The sequence below is a fragment of the Lemur catta genome, chromosome 8 (assembly GCF_020740605.2).
Source record: "Lemur catta isolate mLemCat1 chromosome 8, mLemCat1.pri, whole genome shotgun sequence".
Lineage (NCBI taxonomy): Eukaryota > Metazoa > Chordata > Mammalia > Primates > Lemuridae > Lemur > Lemur catta.
This window is the reverse complement of record NC_059135.1, coordinates 64,191,813-64,209,837: the sequence shown is the minus strand read 5'-3', so window position 1 is coordinate 64,209,837 and position 18,025 is coordinate 64,191,813. Positions and strand designations below refer to the sequence as shown.

The window sequence follows — 18,025 nt, the reverse complement described above, 5'->3', positions numbered from 1 at the left end:
ATTATGCATCTCAAAGAGGCAGATACAAAGGCAGCATTTCCCAAACTTACTTAATCATAAAACCCCCATTTGGAGGCAAGGTCAATGATTAATATTTTATAGCATATCTGTAGTTCCTGAAAAATAGTTTGCTAAATGTTAGATTAATTTGGTTAGCAGATGTTGCTTGGCTGCTCTCCTTAAGGAGGGGAAAAGAAAACATCAGCCAGAAATTTAAGTGAGTTTCCTACATGCCATAGAGACAGTTCTGACTATTCAATGTATTACCATCCACTGACACATCAACTTCAGCAATTTAAGTGTTAGCAGCAACAGAATGAAATACTTCATCTTAAAAGACCTGTAAGTATACTAACCTGAGAATTAACTCTTAATATCACTCCTGGTTTCTGGAAAAATAGAGGATCAGGCAGGATATTGAAATACACTGAGGCTATCTTAGTGAAACTGTCCAGTAGGTTGTCATTCTGCCATAGGCCATACAACCAACATGAAAACAATCATCGTTTACACGATGTAGCAATTCTCCTTTTACCTTATTCTGAAAAGGAATCCAATTTCCAGAACATTGTACTTTAGCTGCAGAATCTGGGCTATATTTCTCTAATGATGACACATTATATTTTTCACAGATGAAGGGCAACTTGGCACTACAGTCAGCTGATTTACCTAAGTCTGAGAAATGAAAAGCAGGATTACTATGATGAGAAGTTTTCAGTCAGCACACTTTAAAAACAAGCCAGTAGTAAAGAAAGGCTCTTTAAATCAATCTTTCCCCAATGGTTAAAATATATTCCCTTTCTTCTCTAGCCATTTCTGTCTTCTGTTATTGCTCTTATCAGTAGGATATAGCATACCAATATTGCCTATAAAAAAGCATACATTTGGCATCCAAATTGGAAAGGAAGAAGTCAAATTATTCTTGTTTGCGGACGATATGATCTTATATCTAGAGAAACCTAAAGACTACACACACACACACACACACACACACACACAAAACCTATTAGAACTAGTAAACAAATTCAGTAAAATTGCAGAATACAAGATCAACATACAAATTTCAGTAGCATTTCTACATGCCAATGTAAACAATCTGAAAGAAAAACCAAGAAAGTAATGCCATTTGCAATAGCTACAAATAAAATAAAATACCTAGGATTAACCAAATAAGTAAAAGATTTCTAAAATGAAAACTGTAAAACTGTAAAAATGAAAGAAATTGAAGAGGACACACAAAAAAATGGAAATATATTCCATGCTCATGGATTGGAATAATCAATATTGTTAAAATGTCCATACCACCCAAAGTAATCTACAGATTCAATGTAATTACCATCAAAATACCAATGATATTCTTCACAGAAACAGAAAAAATAATACTAAAATTTATATGCAACTACAAGAGACCCAGAGTAGTCAAAGCCATCTTAAGCAAAAAGAACAAAACTGGAGAAATCACATTACCTGACTGCAAATTGTGCTATAGAGCTGTTGTAACCCAAACAGTTTGGTATTGGCATTAAAAATAAACACATAGACCAAAGGAACAGAATAGAGAACCCAGAAATAAAGCCACACATCTACAGTGAACTTATTTTCAACAAAGGTGCCAAGAACATACAGTGGGGAAAGGACAGTCTCTTCAACAAATGCTGCTGGGAAAACTGGTGTCTATATGCAAAAGAATGAAACCAGACCCTTATCTCTCACCATATACAAAAATCAAATCAAAATGAATTACAGACCTGAAACCATGAAACTACTAAAAGAAAACATTGGGGAAGTGCTTCAGGACATTGGTCTGGGCAAGGACTTCTTGACTAATACCCACAAAGCACAGGTAACCAAAGCAAAATTAGACAAATGGGATCATATCCAGCTAAAAAGCTTCTACACAGCAAAGGAAACAATCAACAAAGCGCAGAGACAACCCACAGTATGGGAGAAAATATTTGCAAACTACCTCTCTGACAAGGGATTAATAATTAGAATGTACAGGGAGCTCCAACTCAGGAGGAAAAAAATCAAATAATCTGATTTAAAAAATGGGCAAAAGATCTGAATAGACATTTCTCAAAAGAAGACATACAAATGGCCAACAGGTGTCTGAAAAAATGCTCAAGATCATTAGTCATCAGAAAAATGCAAATAAAAACTACACTGAGATATCTCCTCCCAGTTAAAATGGCTTTTATCAAAAAGATTGGCAATAATGAATGCTGGAGAGCATGTGGAGAAAGGGGAACCCTTGTACACTTTTAGTGGGAATGTAAATTAGTGCAACCACTATCAAGAAGTCAAATAGAACTGGGTCATATGACCCAGCAATCCCACTGCTGGGTATATATGGAAAAGAAAGGAAATTAGTATATTGCAAAGATATCTGCACTTCCATGTTTAATGCAGCACTATCCACAATAGCCAAGACCTAAGTGTTCAGCAATGGATGAATGGATAAAGAAATTGTGGTATATATACGCAATGGAATATTATATAACCACAAAAAGAATATAATCCTGCTATTTGCAACAACATAGATGGAAGTGGTGATTATGTTAAGTGAAATAAGCCAAGCACAGAAAGACAAATCTCACATGTTCTCACTTAAATGTGGGAGCTAAATATTAAAACAAATGATCTCGTGGAGACAAGAGAGTAGAATGATGGTTACCAGAAGCTGGAAAGGGTAGTGGGGAGGGATAAAGTGGGGATGGTTAGTGGGTGCAAAAATATAGCTGAATAGTTAGAATGAATGATATTTGATAGCATAACAAAGTGACTATAGTCAACAATAAGTTATGGTATACTTTAAAATAGCTAAAAGAGTGGAATTAGAATATTCTTAACACCAAGACATGATAAATGCTTGCGGTGATGGACACACCGATTACCCTGATTTGATTAATACACATTGTATAACTGTATCAAAACATCACATGTACCCTATAAATATATACAACTATTATGTATTCATAATAATTACAACTTAATTATTTTTTTAAAAAAAGCACACATTTTGTATAACTACCACACTATCCAAGAGTTATGGCAGGAGGAAGTAGGAAGAGAGTTGAAGGAGAAGTCTAATAAAGGAGAAAGGGACCTAAACAATATTTTAGAACTCCTGCCTGTTTATCTTTACAAATTTGTCTATATGCTTATCAATTATGAAAGTGGTAAATTTATTTCTAAGTAACTGCATTAAGATAAAGGAAGTTAAAATATTCACAATGAAAAGCACTTTTACTTGCATTTAGAATTTGAGCTATCACTCTTTACAATAAATGAGAATAAGATAAAGCTACCCAACATATAATCAAAAGGAAAACAAGATTAAGCTAGAAATTAAACCTTAAATTCACATATTACATAATCAACATGAAAGGATTTGGAATTAACTTTACCCATAAGCCACGTCTTGGCAGACGTGTACAAGCATTCCTCTCCAAATGTGAAGTGAAAGTGGCGCCACAGATACCGTGGGCTGAAATGAAATGAGAGATTTGACAACTCATAATGTAATTAGATGTTCCATTCTGTTTTTTTTTTACAAGTTATTTTAATTCCAAATTTAATGCTAATGCTATTATTTTATACTGCTTTTTTCTCAATGTTAACATGCAAAAGGACTTGGTTTCTCTAATCTAGGAAGTTTATGAATTAATGTTCAAAACTACTTATAAATAGTAATCCATTCAGTAAAAGGGACTCTGGGACTGCTTCTTTTAAGTGATAGGCAGAATCAAAGATGTCACATACTGTATAAAATCATGATCTATTGGCGGCCTATGAGCTCTCACCCACCACTTCTGTTCATCAACAGATATCTGAAAAACAAACCAAATATCCATTATTATATGTCCTGTGTTTCCTAGGAGAGTTTTGACTTAAATACCTTATCTTACTATAACTAAAATCCACTAAAATTTCCAGACATTCCATTACTTTGGTGTCAAAATTACACAAACCAGGACCTTTCATCAAAAGAGTAATTTGAAAACTCTATATTACAGGACCTATTTTTAGGTACAGAAAATATGGTCATGGTAATTATGAGCATACATTAATTGGACTAATACATTGAGGGGTAATACAGTGTCCTATAGCAATTCATTATAAATTTAAAAATATAGAAATTATTTCTCTTCCCCAAAGCTATTTTGTAGCTATTATTAGAAACAGAAATACAAGTTAACTATAAAGTTAACTTTTTTTTTTTTTTGAGACAGAGTCTCTGTTGCCCAGGCTAGAGTGAGGGCCGTGGCGTCAGCCTAGCTCACAGCAACCTCAAACTCCTGGGCTTAAGCGATCCTACTGCCTCAGCCTCCCAAGTAGCTGGGACTACAGGCATGCGCCACCATGCCTGGCTAATTTTTTCTATATATATTTTTAGTTGTCCAGATAATTTATTTCTATTTTTAGTAGAGACGGGGTCTCGCTCAGGCTGGTCTCGAACTCCTGACCTCGAGCGATCCACCCGCCTTGGCCTCCCAGAGTGCTAGGATTACAGGCGTGAGCCACCGCGCCCGGCCTATAAAGTTAACTTTTAGCTAAAAAAGTGAGAGGGAACTAGGATCATTTATATTTAATATTATCTACTGATGCTCATCTTATAAATTAGCATTTATTATTAATTTTCTATAATTTAAAACATTAAGCAATTCTATATAACTTTTCTAACATGAAACAAAGAATTAGGTAACTTGTAAGACACATCTTACGTTACAGGAACATTTAACTTTTTTAGATTTGGGCAAAATTTTTGAAATATTTTTTAATGAAATAAGTATAAAAATAAGTAAGATAAGTACAAATAAGTATAAAAATAATGGAATAAGTATAAAAATATATTTAAAATACATTCTTTTAAATTACATTTGCTATTTTGTTTCTGATGGCTTTTAGTCCTGCAAAAGATGTTATAGTAGCAAGAAAGCTGTGATTGCTAGCACAGTACAGGACGGCTTCTTGGTAGTTTAAGTGTGGATCAGCAACAAACCAATATTCACTTCCTTCAATTACAACAGGAGGCCCATGAATTCCAGCACGCTCTAAAGGAGAAGAAGAAGAAGATCAGAGTTATGACTGTGCAAACCAAACTGTATCCTCTAAGCATGGGTTAATGTTTAAAACTATTTATAAATTAGTAATCTGTCCAGATTACTGGCTCTCTCTCACTGGGGCAGTGCGACTGCAAGGGACTAAGGATTCCTGAGCCAGTGACTCTGCCACTCTTGTTCTCACAGGGAAGGAAAAGTCTAGCCTCATTATCTCATCCCACAGCAACCACTCACCTCCCTCACCTGGAGAAATTTTATATAGAGAAGCTGGCACTTAAATAATTAACTAAATGCACTATTGAAAAGGTAAAAGCTGCTTTGGCTAAATTTAAGTTTTCTTAACTCACCTGGATTGTACCAGTCTGGTGTTTTTAGAGTACGGCCTGTACAAAGAAGAAAGCAAGTGGCTTTAGTATTCAATTACAGATCAGGGCAATACTATATAAATAGGGCCTTTAATGTAGCTCAAAAGAACTCGCAGTATTGCTGAGGTTCATCCATTTGTAGCCAAACCATTTCAAGTTAGGATCACTTGAAAAATTTTGTGTGGCCTGTGCTAAAGCTAATTTAGGGGCAATCAAAAAGGCAGATCTGTTAAATATTAATTAATAATTACGAGGAATCTTTTACCTTATATCATGGAAGTCACAAAGGAAGACTAGATAGACAAAATATAGCTAAGAATTAGAAAGTAAAAATAAGTAAATGATGATATTGTGTATGTTACATAGAAGCACTAAGGAATATGCATCAAGATAATCATCATTGCAGAATGAGGTTATTTAAGAACCACTTCTCCTTCTAATGGAATTTAAGTAACTGTTCTGTAAACCTAGGTTGGTAGAGTTTATTGTCTTCCAAGATGCTCTTGGATATAATGTACAATGATCCAGTACTAAGCCTTTTGTGAAGGTGAGACAAAATGGGAAGAAAATAATAAAAACCACTCAGGACTCTAAGATAGAAATGGAGGGAATATAGTATGCCACACAGAATTAACGGGCTTTAAAGTGGGTGGGTCAGTGTCAAATGCTCTCATGCACTTTGCTGTCGTGGTACTTTGGATGAGTTGCTTAACTCCCTGAGCCTCAATTTTCTACTGTATAAAAACTAGACTCTATTATTTAACTCATGAAGGGAGTGTGATGATCAGGTGAGATCACCCCTGTGCCAGATACAGAGCAGTTCCTCACAGGATCCTACTTGCTTTCCTCTCCCTTTTCATTCTGGTCACAGATCACACTCATCTCAAGTCAAAGACAAAATTTTCTTAATCTTAGAAATTATAGAGTAAAATAGCTGTTCTTAATTTTGCTGTGACATTAGGGCCTAAGGCATCAGAAGACCCTACTCAGAGGACTGGCTACATATCCAGCATCTTTGGTCTCGCTGATCTAGTTCTCTTTGTATTGGATAATTTCCATCAGTAATGCTGCAAATAAATTAAAAATGTACATAGTTTCTTATCTGTAATCTTGTCAAAGATTTCTGATCATTTGTATGTTGGAAAAGCTGTGTCTAACTTAAATATCTTTGAATCAGTGAGAAAAACAGATGCAAGGTGTTTTTTATGCAAGATTACAAATATGTAAGTGTGTATAAGGTATTAAGGAATACAATAAAATAGCTATGTTTGGGTAGTGGCATTTTAGGTTATTTTCCTAAAGATATTTTATGAGCCTGATTTTTGATACAATTTTCTCAATTAAAAAAAGAATATTTAAAAAGTACATATATCCATAGCAGTTATGGCTGCTTAAAATTTGTAGATTGTCAAAATATTCCTTTTAAAAAACAAAAAAGAAAAAAAAAAGAAAAATATCCCTTTTAGAGAAGAGGGGACTAATTAGAACTAGATAATAAAAAGGTAAGAGAGAAAAAAAAAAAGGTAAGAGAGAAGAGGCATGGTGGTTTGGGCTACAGAAGAGGAAAGCTTTGGAGAAATGCTTCAGGACATTAGTCTGGGCAAGGACTTCTTGAGTAATGCCCCCAAAACACAGGCAACCAAAGCAAAATTGGACAAATGGGATCATATCAAGCTAAAAAGCTTCTGCACAGCAAAGGAAACAGTCAACAAAGGGAAGAGACAACCCACCAAATGGGAGAAAATATATTCAAAACAGTCATCTGACAAGGGATTAATAATTAGTATATGTAGGGAGCTCTAACAACTCAATAGGAAAAAATCAAATAATTGATTTTAAAAATGGGCAAAATATCTGAATAGATGTTTCTCAAAAGAAGACATACAAATGGTCAACAGGTATATGAAAAAAATGCTCAACATCATTAGTCATCAGAGAAATGCAAATCAAAATTACAATAAGATATCTCATCCCAGTTAAAATGGCTTTTATCAAAAAGATAGGCAATAATGAATGCTGGAGAGGATGTGGAGAAAGGGAAACCCTTGTACACTGTTAGTGGGAATGTAAATTAGTGCAACCACTATGGAGAAGTCAAATAGAACTACCATATGACCCAGCAATCCCACTGCTGGGTATATATGTAAAAGAAAGGAAATCAGTATATTGGAAAGATATCTATACTCCCATGTTTAATGCAGCACTGTCCACAATAGCCAAGATTTAGAACCAATCTAAGTCTCCACCAATGGATGAATGGATAAAGAAATTGTGGTATATATACACAATGGAATATTATTCAGCTATAAAAAGAATGAAATCCTACCATTTCTTTGAAGCAACATGGATGGAACTGGAGAACATTATGTTAAGTGAAATAAGCCAAGGACAGAAAGAGAAATCTCACATGTTCTCACTCATATGTGGGAGCTAAATATTAAAACAATTGATTTCATGGAGACAGAGAGTTGTATGATGGCTACCAGAGGCTGGGAAAGATTGCAGGCAGTGGGGGGAATAAAGTGGGCATGGTTAATGGGTGTAAAAATATAGTTAGTTAGATAGAATGAACAATGATAGCACAACAAAGTGACTATAATCAACAATGTTAGGCTATACTTTAGAATAACCTAAAGAGTAGAATTGGAATGTTTCTAACACAAAGAAATGATAAATGCCTGAGGTAATGGATACCCCCAATTACCCTGATTTAATTAATTCACATCATATGCCTGCATCAAAACATCACATGTACCCTATAAAGATATATAACTATCGTGTACCCATAATAATTAAAATTTAAAAAAATTTTAAAGATTGAAGTGATTCTCTTTACTACTTTTCTCCTTTTACTTAAAATAATTTTTCATTCCAAAATCATATATCCCTAAGTGAGCCTTAAATTTTATCTTCTATACAAATTCTTCCATGATCAAAGAATAAGGTATCACCAAATTTCAGTAAGTTAGCCTTCTACTAGGAGTGGAAGTCAGGTAGGGGGATGCTTAATATATTAATTGCATCTTCATAGGCTTTTAGAAATTAAAATTATAGACCAATCTGGTCCTTTAGGTACTTTTAGCTTAGCATTCACAATGTTAACGTGAGATGGTTGTGTAAAGGGACATTTATCACTTACCTTTTGGAATCTGGCACACCCATTCAAGTTTTGTATCGCAAGCAAAAGGCCTGAAATAAATAATTTCTCTGTCATCATAGAAATACCAGCCTCTGTGCCAGGGCCTACGAATGACCTAAAGGAGGAAAAGGATTGCAGAATATTTTGAAATTGATGCAGCCCTTACGAAATACTATACTGTAAGCTCAATGGCTTTTTTTTTATTATTTTCATTTTTTTATTTGAGACAGGGTCTTGCTCTGTTGCCTGGACTAGAGTGCAGAGGCATCATTATATCTCACTGCACCCTCAAACTCCTGGGCTTAAGTGATCCTCCTGCCTTAGCCTCCTGAGTAGCTGGGACTATAGGTGCATACCACCATACCTGGATAATTTTTCTATTTTTTGTAGAGACAGTGTCTCGCTATATTTCTCAGGCTGATCTTGAACTCCTGGGCTCAAGCAATCCTCCTGGCTTGGCCTCCCAAAGTGCTGGGATTACAGGTGTGAGCCACATAGAGCGACAGGCCAGCTCTATGGTTTTGATCTCTATTTTAGTTCTAGCCCCTAAAGCATTTGTTTAATAAATTAACACAGGAATAAATGGAATGTTTAAACAGTAACACCCTGAGCAAGAGCCTTCAAAGGGGCTGATAAAGAAAATATATCGTGGCCAGGCGCGGTGACTTACTCCTGTAATCCTAGTACTCTGGGAGGCCTAGACGGGAGGATCGCTCGAGGTCAGGAGTTCGAGATCAGCCTGAGCAAGAGCGAGATCCCATCTCTACTAAAAATAGAAAGAAATTATATGGACAGCTAAAAAAATATATAGAATATATAGAAAAAATTAGCTGGGCATGGTGGTGCATGCCTGTAATCCCAGCTACTCGGGAGGCTGAGGCAAAGGGATTGCTTAAGCCCAGGAGTTTGAGGTTGCTGTGAACTAGGCTGATGCCATGGCACTCTAGCCTGGGCAGCGGAGCAAGACTCTGTCTCAAAAAAAAAAAAAAAAAGGAAATATATTGTAAGGTCATGTTTACATTGAAAATGCAAATTATTTTCTCCCCAGCCCCCCCCCCCCGACCTGTTTTCATTGACATGAAATTGTAGAATCTTGTACTTTTAAAATTTGGGAAATACCAAACTAGAAAATAATTTTTATTTTAGTGGTATCCAAGCACCAGGCTATGATCAAAGTAGATCAGAAAGTGACATAGAAGTCTGGCCTCAGAGGCCCATGCTCCTTTGGTGTTACTCTGCCATTTCTAGGATTTTGCCCTTCTCCACGTGGTCCAAGATGGGTCATGACAATTCCAACCAGCAAGCAGTAGAGAAGGGAAAGGGAAGGCGTGACTTAGGAGGGGCATCTTTCACTGTTCAGACTATTTTCAGGCCAGGGGTCTGGGGGCTACTGCAGCAGGTGAGGTCAGAGTCTCCACACCAAACACTGGCTGGGCTCTTCCTGATGCAGGCTGCATCAGTATCGCTTTTAATTATTTTTTGGTAGATTTTCAAATTTTTCCATAGTTGGGAACTCTGTTTACCCAGAACACGGTTTATTGTACCAGTGTTAGCGACATTCCTGAAAACTTCATCAGCTTCTCTGAAGTTTTTACCTTTTCATGTGTTAAATTGGGAATTCCATTAAAATGGCACGATACCATATAGTTTGTCATTAGAAGAGTTACTTTGCAAATAGGGCTTTCCAGTGGCTTTCTCGGTTCTTACTTGTCTCAATCTCCTTGTAACATTTCTGGTCAACCACTTTCTTAAGTCTTTGTGGAAAGACTGATTTGTTTCTTGGGCCACCAAGCAAAGATATTATCTATTAGTAGTTGTCTCCTCCTTCCTCATCTTTCACTTTATATGTTGGAAGTTCCTGCAAACCCACTTCTTAGCCCTTTGCTTTTTTTAAAAAAAATATACATTTCCTCCTTCAACTCCAGTATTTTGATTTCACTTTAGCATAGGACACATCTTACAGTTAGCTTGGATTAAAAATATCTAAACTAAAAGATACCATTTTCCTTATAAACCAGTGCCCCTTCTATTTCTATAAATGCCTAGGCATATAGCATAATGGTTATGCATACTGAACCCAGACACTTGTGGGTTTAAATTTCAGTTCTTTAACCATGTAAACTTGGGTAAGTTACTCAATGCTCAAATTGCTTTCTCTGTAAGATGAATATGATAACAGTACCTACCTTACAAGCTCACTTAAGTATTAACTGAAATAATATATGTGATACGTCTAGCACAGTGGCTGGCTCATGAAGGAGTCAATAAATGTTAGCTGCTTCCATCATAATCATCATTATTCTCATAATACCCTTGTTCTTGCATAAAACTTGCATTTTGCCTGTCATAGTTCTTACCCAATGGTGTTGTAATTGCTTATTTACTTGTCTTTGCTTCCTATGAGACTGTAAATTCTGTGAAGACAATGACTATGTTTTGTACCTCGTCACTGTTATAACCTCCAGTGCCTTACGAACCCCTTGGACATACTGCTTATGAAACAGACAAATGAATGAATTCTGCAAAGGAAGATGCCTAACTGGTCTTTTTTGTCTTTCAACACCATCTGTTGCTTCTTTGAGTCTGTCTCAAGATGAATCTTCCTTCTACTTCCCTTGGTTCACATCACCTTCCCTACTCAGAAATTTTTCAAAATGCCCTCTTGCCTATCAAAACATGTACAAATTCCTTCACCTGGCATCAGTCTAATTTCCCAGTATTTTCAATGACAGAACAAATTAAAGCTTCTTGATCTGCATTCTGTTCTCCTTGCTGTCTTACCTGCTTTCTTCTACTCCCATCTTACTTCATGCCACCTTCTCATACCATTGCCCCCTATCCCACCTGTACAAACTACCCATCCATAAAGACCCAATTTAAGTACCACCTCTTTCTGGAAAATGTCCACAGGGATCACTTTCTGAGTTTGATTAGTCCTCATCAGCCCACTCATTTGGAGCTTATTATTGTGCATAGTAATGAGGGCTGTCTTTCTTGAATATGAATTTTATCTTCTCCAATTAAATGTAAGTTAGTCTGCTGAGGGTCAGGCCATGGGTGTACTTATCTCCCATCACATCTAACATCACCCTACACACACAAAAGGTGCTCCGTGAGTCTGTTGCCTCATTGCCCAAGATGCTGAATTTAGTTTTTAAATATGCAGATTTTCCAGCATTGCATTGACCTTGACAGCAGCACAGTCTCTGATGTCATAATCCTGCTGGAACTCATCTGCCATGAGAATAGTAGACACCTGAAAAGACAAGAGAGGCTTGAGAATTTAAGACCAATGTATAAATATTTGCAATTTAGATGTAATTTAGGCAGCTTTAAGAATTCAAATGTGTTCATATGCCACAGAAAGAAAACTTCTCTATCTCTTTTTTTAATATTAGGGTTCTAAATCATGAGAGGCCTTATAAAATAACATAATGTCATAAGTTTCCAAAGGAAGCCATGCTTTCAGAAGTGGAGGTTAATGGTATATTAAATTCACCACTGGAGTCATAGAGAATCAAGAGCTTGCAAAAGACTTTTTTTGGGGGGGATGTGTTGAAATGCTGACTATTTGATTAATCTCAGATATGTTACAATTTGAAAATAAAACTTAAAGTGTTTTATATTTGCGAAGAATACAAAATGAATTGATACAATGGCAATGTAGAAAAAAATACTGACTATCTGAGAATAATTTTGCTCTTATAAATATTACATAAGACCTCTTTTAAGGATTATGTAAACCTTTGAAATAATATTAAGGATGTTCAAATTTCTCCCAAACAAATTATGTCTCCCAATAAAGATACTTTTTAAAAATATAACTCATATTTTTAGATAATAAAAAAGCTTCTCATTATAAAAAAAAGGAAATAAAAAACAGTATAACAGAAGAGCTTTGAAAAAAATCAGTTTTACTACCAAAAGATGATCACTGTATATTTTAATATTTTTGGACTATATATAGACTGTACATGAGTTTTTTTAAAATAAAAATAAGATTAGTAATTTGTTTTTTCCCTACTTTCTATATGTGAATCTACTTCCATTTCAATAAAGATATAGCTACATAATTTTAATGGCTGCATGGATTTTATTATTTTATTTTTATAAATTGACAGATAAAATTATATGTATTTATCCTATATAACATGATGTTATAAAGTACATATACATGGTGAAATGACTAAATATAGTTAATAACATATGCATTACTCGCATAGTTATCATTTTTGTGGTGAAAACACTTAACATCCATTCTCTTAGCATTTTTCAAGAATATAAAATATTAATTCTAGTCACCATGCTGTACAACAGATCTCTTGAACTTATTCCTCCTATCTGGTTGAAATTTTGTATCCTTTGACCAACTTCTCTCCAACTTCCCAACCCCAATTTCTTCAGTCCCTGGAAATTACCATTCTACTCTATAGTTCTATGAGATCAACTTTTTTAGACTCCACATATGAATGAGATTATGCAGTATTGGTCTTTCTGTGCCTACTTTATTTCACTTAACATAATGTTCTCAAGGTCCATGCATGTTATTCCAAATGGAAGAATTTCCTTCCTTTTTATAGCTGAAGAGTATTCTGTTGTGTATATATACTGCATTATCTTTATCCATTCATATGTTGATGGACACTTAGGTTGATTCCATATCTCAGCTATGGTGAATGGTGCTGCAATAAACATGGAAGTGCAGATATCTCTTCAATATATTAATTTCATTTTCTTTGAATATATACCTAATAGTAGGATTGCTGGATCATGTGGTTACTTCTGTTTTTAATTTTTTGAGGAATCTCCACACTGTTTTCCATAATGGCTTCAGTAATTTACATTCCCATTAACATTGCACAAAAGTTCCCTTTTCTTCACCTCCTCACCAACTTATCTTTTGTCTTTTCAGTAACAGTCATTTAAACAGCTGGGAGGTGATATCTTAATGTAGTTTTAATTTACATTTCCCTGAAGAATAGTGATGTTGAGCATTTTTCATATACCTGTTGGCCATTTCTATATCTTCTTTCAAGAATGTCTATTCAGGTCCTTTGCTCTTGTTTTTTTTTTTTTGAGACAGGATCTCATTCTGTCACCCAGGCTGGAATGCAAGTGGCATGATCATAGCTCACTGCAGCCTTGAACTCTGGGCTCAAGCAATCCTCCCACCTCAGCCACCAAGTAGCTGGGACTATAGGCATGTACCACTATGCCCCGCTAATTTAAAAAAAATTTTTTTTTAAAGATAGGGTCTTACTATGTTGCCCAGGCTAGTCTCAAACCCATGGCCTCCAATGATCCTCCTGCCTCAGCCTCCCAAGTTGCTGGGATGACAGGCATGAGCTACCATACCCTGCCCTTTGCCCATTTTTAAACTGGGTTGCTTTCTTGCTATTGAGTTGAGTTCTTCATATACAGTTAGGTGCCACGTAATGATGTTTTAGTCAATGATGGATCCACATATGTGACGGTGGTCCCATAAGATATAACACTAATACTACACAGGGGTGAGGAACCTGTGGTCTTAAGGCCACTTGTGGTCTTCTAGGTCTTTAAGTACAGCCTTTTGACTGAATCCAAATTTTACAGAACAAATTCGTTTATTAAAAGGGGTGCAGCAGAGAAAGATGAAGCTTTTCTTGCCTCCTTTGGTGCTTAAAAAAAGAATAATCTTGAAATCAGAAGGCTGCAATTTCCCCACCCCTGGATACTGTCCAGGTTTGTAGCTGAGGAGGAACATATAGCTTAGGTGTGTAGCGTAGGTTTGTAGAAGGCCATACCATCTAGGTTTGTGTTAGTACACTATGTTTGCACTATGATAAAATTGCCTAACAACACATTTTTCAGAATGTATCCCCATCGTTAAGCAACACATGACTGTATTTTGGATATCAGATGAAGAGTTGCAAATATGTTCTCCCATTCTGTAGGCTGTCTCTTCATTGTTGATATTTCCTTTGCTGTGCAGAAGCTTTTTAGTTTGATGTGATCCCATTTGTCTATTTTTGTTTTTGTTGCCTGTGCTATTGGGGTCATATACAAAAAATCATTGCTCAGACCAATGTCATGGAGCTTTCCCCCTATGTTTTCTTCTAGTAGTTTTGTAGTGTCAGGTCTTACATTTAAGTCTTTAAGCCATTTTGCATTGATTTTTGTATATGGTATGAGATAAGGGATTAATTTCATACTTTTGTATGTGGGTATCCAGTTTTCTGAGCATTGTATGTTCTTGGCACTTTTGTTGAAAATAAGTTGGCTGTAAATATATGAATTTATTTCTGGGCTCTCTATTCTGTTCCATTGGTGTATGTGTCTTTTTTATGCTGGTAGTATGATGCTTTGGTTATTATAGCTTTGTAGTATATTTTGAAGTCAGGTAGTATTATGCCTCCAGCTTTGTTCTTTTTGCTCGATTGCTTTGGCTGTTCAGGGTTTTTTTGTGGTTCCATACAAATTTTAGGTGTGGATGTATTATTTAACAGTCAACTTTTTAGTGAAACAAAAACTTCTTCCATGTTACCCCAAACAAGAAAGTTTTAACTTACTGGTGTATGATCGCTCCATTGCCAGGATCCTTGTAAGTCTGGGCTCCTTTTATTCAGACCAATCCACAGCCAACGCTGGCCACTATGTAAAAAGAAAGTGTTAAAAAATTTTAGGACAATATTTGGCAAAAATATTTAGCATTGACATGTCTAAAGTGCTTCAGAGATGTAAGTTTATTCAGAAGATCTTGTCACTAAGTGAAAATAAAAGACGACTTTTATAAAGACTTTTGAAATGAAACTAAACCCTTAATATGGAGTATCTATTGAAAAAGCACTATACTTTTTTTTTTTTGAGACAGAGTCCGCTCTGTTGCCCGGGCTAGAGTGTCGTGGCATCAGCCTAGCTCACAGCAACCTCCAACTCCTGGGCTCAAGCAATCCTACTGCCTCAGCCTCCCGAGTAGCTGGGACCACAGGCGTGCGCCACCATGCCCAGCTAATTTTTTCTATATATATTTTTTAGCTGTCCAAATCATTTCTTTCTATTTTTAGTAGAGACGGGGTCTCACTCTTGCTCAGGCTGGTCTCGAACTCCTGACCTCAAGCGATCCTCCTGCCTCAGCCTCCCAGAGTGCTAGGATTATAGGCGTGAGCCACCGCGCCTGGCCAGCACTATACTTTTGAAACCATATTTTAAGTTGTTTTATTCATATAAAAGGCAAAAACTACTCTGCTTTGAACTTTAAGAGGAAAAAAAGTTATTATTCCAAAACTTTTATTGCAGTGCTCGAATATTAGACAATGTTTTCAGATACACTCAAATGCAAGAGTACCATTTCCTTAAAGCATTTGTTTATAACATTATCAAACTTTTTTCTTTAAAATGCAAAACAAACCATTTGGCTAAATTTTTATTAAACAAGATTTTAAAAACAGTTTAATTCCTGCTGCCAATTAAGTTTAAAGTAAGCAAGTATTTGAGTATTCTCTAAGTGTCAAAGAAATACACTGGAGAAATATGCTTAAGCAATCACTTAAGTTAGTAAACTTAACACTTGTAAGTGTTATACTTTTATGTACAAAGCACTGAGCTAGGTGTAATGATGATACAGAGAAGTACAACACCTAATATCTACACTCAAATGGAATGCAAAATAGGGAGACAAGATATACATGAACAAAGAAAATATGATTAAGACTACTTATGAATGCTATCAAAGAGTGGTATGAATTTTAAGTGCTACAAAAGTTCAGAGAAAGGAGAGATCATTCTGGACTGCAGGAAGTGAGGAAATATTTTGTGAGGTTAGTAGGACAAAAGATTTTCTTCGAGGGTTGGCTGACATTTCTTTCCAGCCATAATCTGAGTGCTTATCATATGCCACTATTCATATTGGCCATGAAGAAAAAGGACAGACATTCCAAGGAAGAACATATATACAAACACATAGAGACAAGAACATACATTTAAGTAATTCTTTCCCCTCAAATAAACTTATACTCTAGCCAGGGAGATATAGCCAGCATCAATTAAAGTGATATAACTATAAAAAACTGTCTTGGCCTCTTAACTCCACATTTGAAAATATTCCCTAAAATTTATTATACTTTTTAGGCCTTAATAAATAGAGCAATTGTATTCCATATTTTAATAATTTAACCTTGTGTTGACACATGGTATTATGATCAGCACGTGTGTATATATGCACATACAATATGTATATACAAATGTAATATACATATAAATATAATAGAGAATACATATTAGAGAAGTGGTAGAATCCAAATCTAAAAACATCACTATTCTCAAGCTCAGTAGAATATATAGAATATAGGGAATGTACAGCTACAAATCTACTGGGAAATAGAATAAGTCTGCATTTTTATAAAATTTGCTAGTGAATAAAAGGCTGGAGCAAACAATTTTAAACTATTTCTCACTTCTTAATAAGATAATTGCCTTTCTCTCTCTCTCTCCTTTGTTTAACATCCCCTCACAATTATTTATTTATTTTCCCTCATACTTCCATATCAGTAAGTACTTTTTCATCTTTTCAACTTCAAGTTTTTCAACTTAATGGAATGGAATATGAGGACTGTTCCCTTTTGGTTTTTATTATAGTGTTATCTTACATAAAGAAAGATCAACAATTTGTGGGTGGGCGCGGTGGCTCATACCTGTAATCCTAGCACTCTGGGAGGCCGAGGCAGGAGGATCATTTGAGCTCAGGAGTTCGAGACCAGCCTGAGCAAGAGTGAGACCCCATCTCTACTAAAAATAGAAAGAAATTATATGGACATCTAAATATATATATAGAAAAAATTAGCTGGGCATGGTGGTGCATGCCTGTAGTTCCAGCTACTCGGGAGGCTGAGGCAGAAGGATTGCTGGAGCCCAGGAGTTTGAGGTTGCTGGAGCTAGGTTGACGCCATGGCACTCTAGCCCGGGCAACAAAGTGAGACTCTGTCTCAAAAAAAAAAAAAAAAAAAAAATTGTGGACTTCAGATAAATCCAGTAGAGACAATTAAGTCCAGTTTAAATTTAGTGCCTATAAGTGGAATGTGCAGTTTGTGTCTCCAGCTAATCAGAGCTTTCTCACAGGCTTCCACGTGTGTCGTGCTGCTGCCCAAATGCTGGATTTCTAAACCACAGGGTCTGAGTAATTGCCATCTACAGCATCATTAAAGCTGGATGGCTGAAAAAAAGAGGAGGTTAAGTTCCCTTCCTCATACTTACATGGGGATAGAACTTCACTTCTCACAGCTCTTTGCACATTATATATCTGGGCCTGGGGAATGTGTGTAGAATTTTGTGTTTCTGTAAAGTAAGCATTAGATGTTTCATTTTCTTTACGCAATCAACAGTACAACCAGGGAGATGATTAAAGATCATCTGTCACCTGCACGAGGAGGCTCCAGTGGATTAAAGATCATGTGTCACCTGCATTAGGAGGCTCCCACTGGTGG

General features: G+C 35.8%; 1 protein-coding gene across 2 annotated transcripts in view; it reads right to left on the bottom strand.

Moving 5' to 3' along the window:
* Positions 1 to 18,025, bottom strand: part of LOC123643627 (CD302 antigen) — a 125,507-nt gene that overhangs the window by 66,730 nt on the left and 40,752 nt on the right. For both annotated transcript variants that reach the window (XM_045559230.1, XM_045559232.1), the window contains exons 14-21: positions 15,116 to 15,197; positions 11,755 to 11,823; positions 8,568 to 8,682; positions 5,411 to 5,446; positions 4,879 to 5,054; positions 3,763 to 3,830; positions 3,408 to 3,487; positions 536 to 675 (exon numbers count right to left, since the gene is read on the bottom strand). In XM_045559230.1, the coding sequence (XP_045415186.1) occupies positions 536 to 675; positions 3,408 to 3,487; positions 3,763 to 3,830; positions 4,879 to 5,054; positions 5,411 to 5,446; positions 8,568 to 8,682; positions 11,755 to 11,823; positions 15,116 to 15,197 (766 nt within the window). The remainder of the gene's footprint in view (positions 1 to 535; positions 676 to 3,407; positions 3,488 to 3,762; positions 3,831 to 4,878; positions 5,055 to 5,410; positions 5,447 to 8,567; positions 8,683 to 11,754; positions 11,824 to 15,115; positions 15,198 to 18,025) is intronic.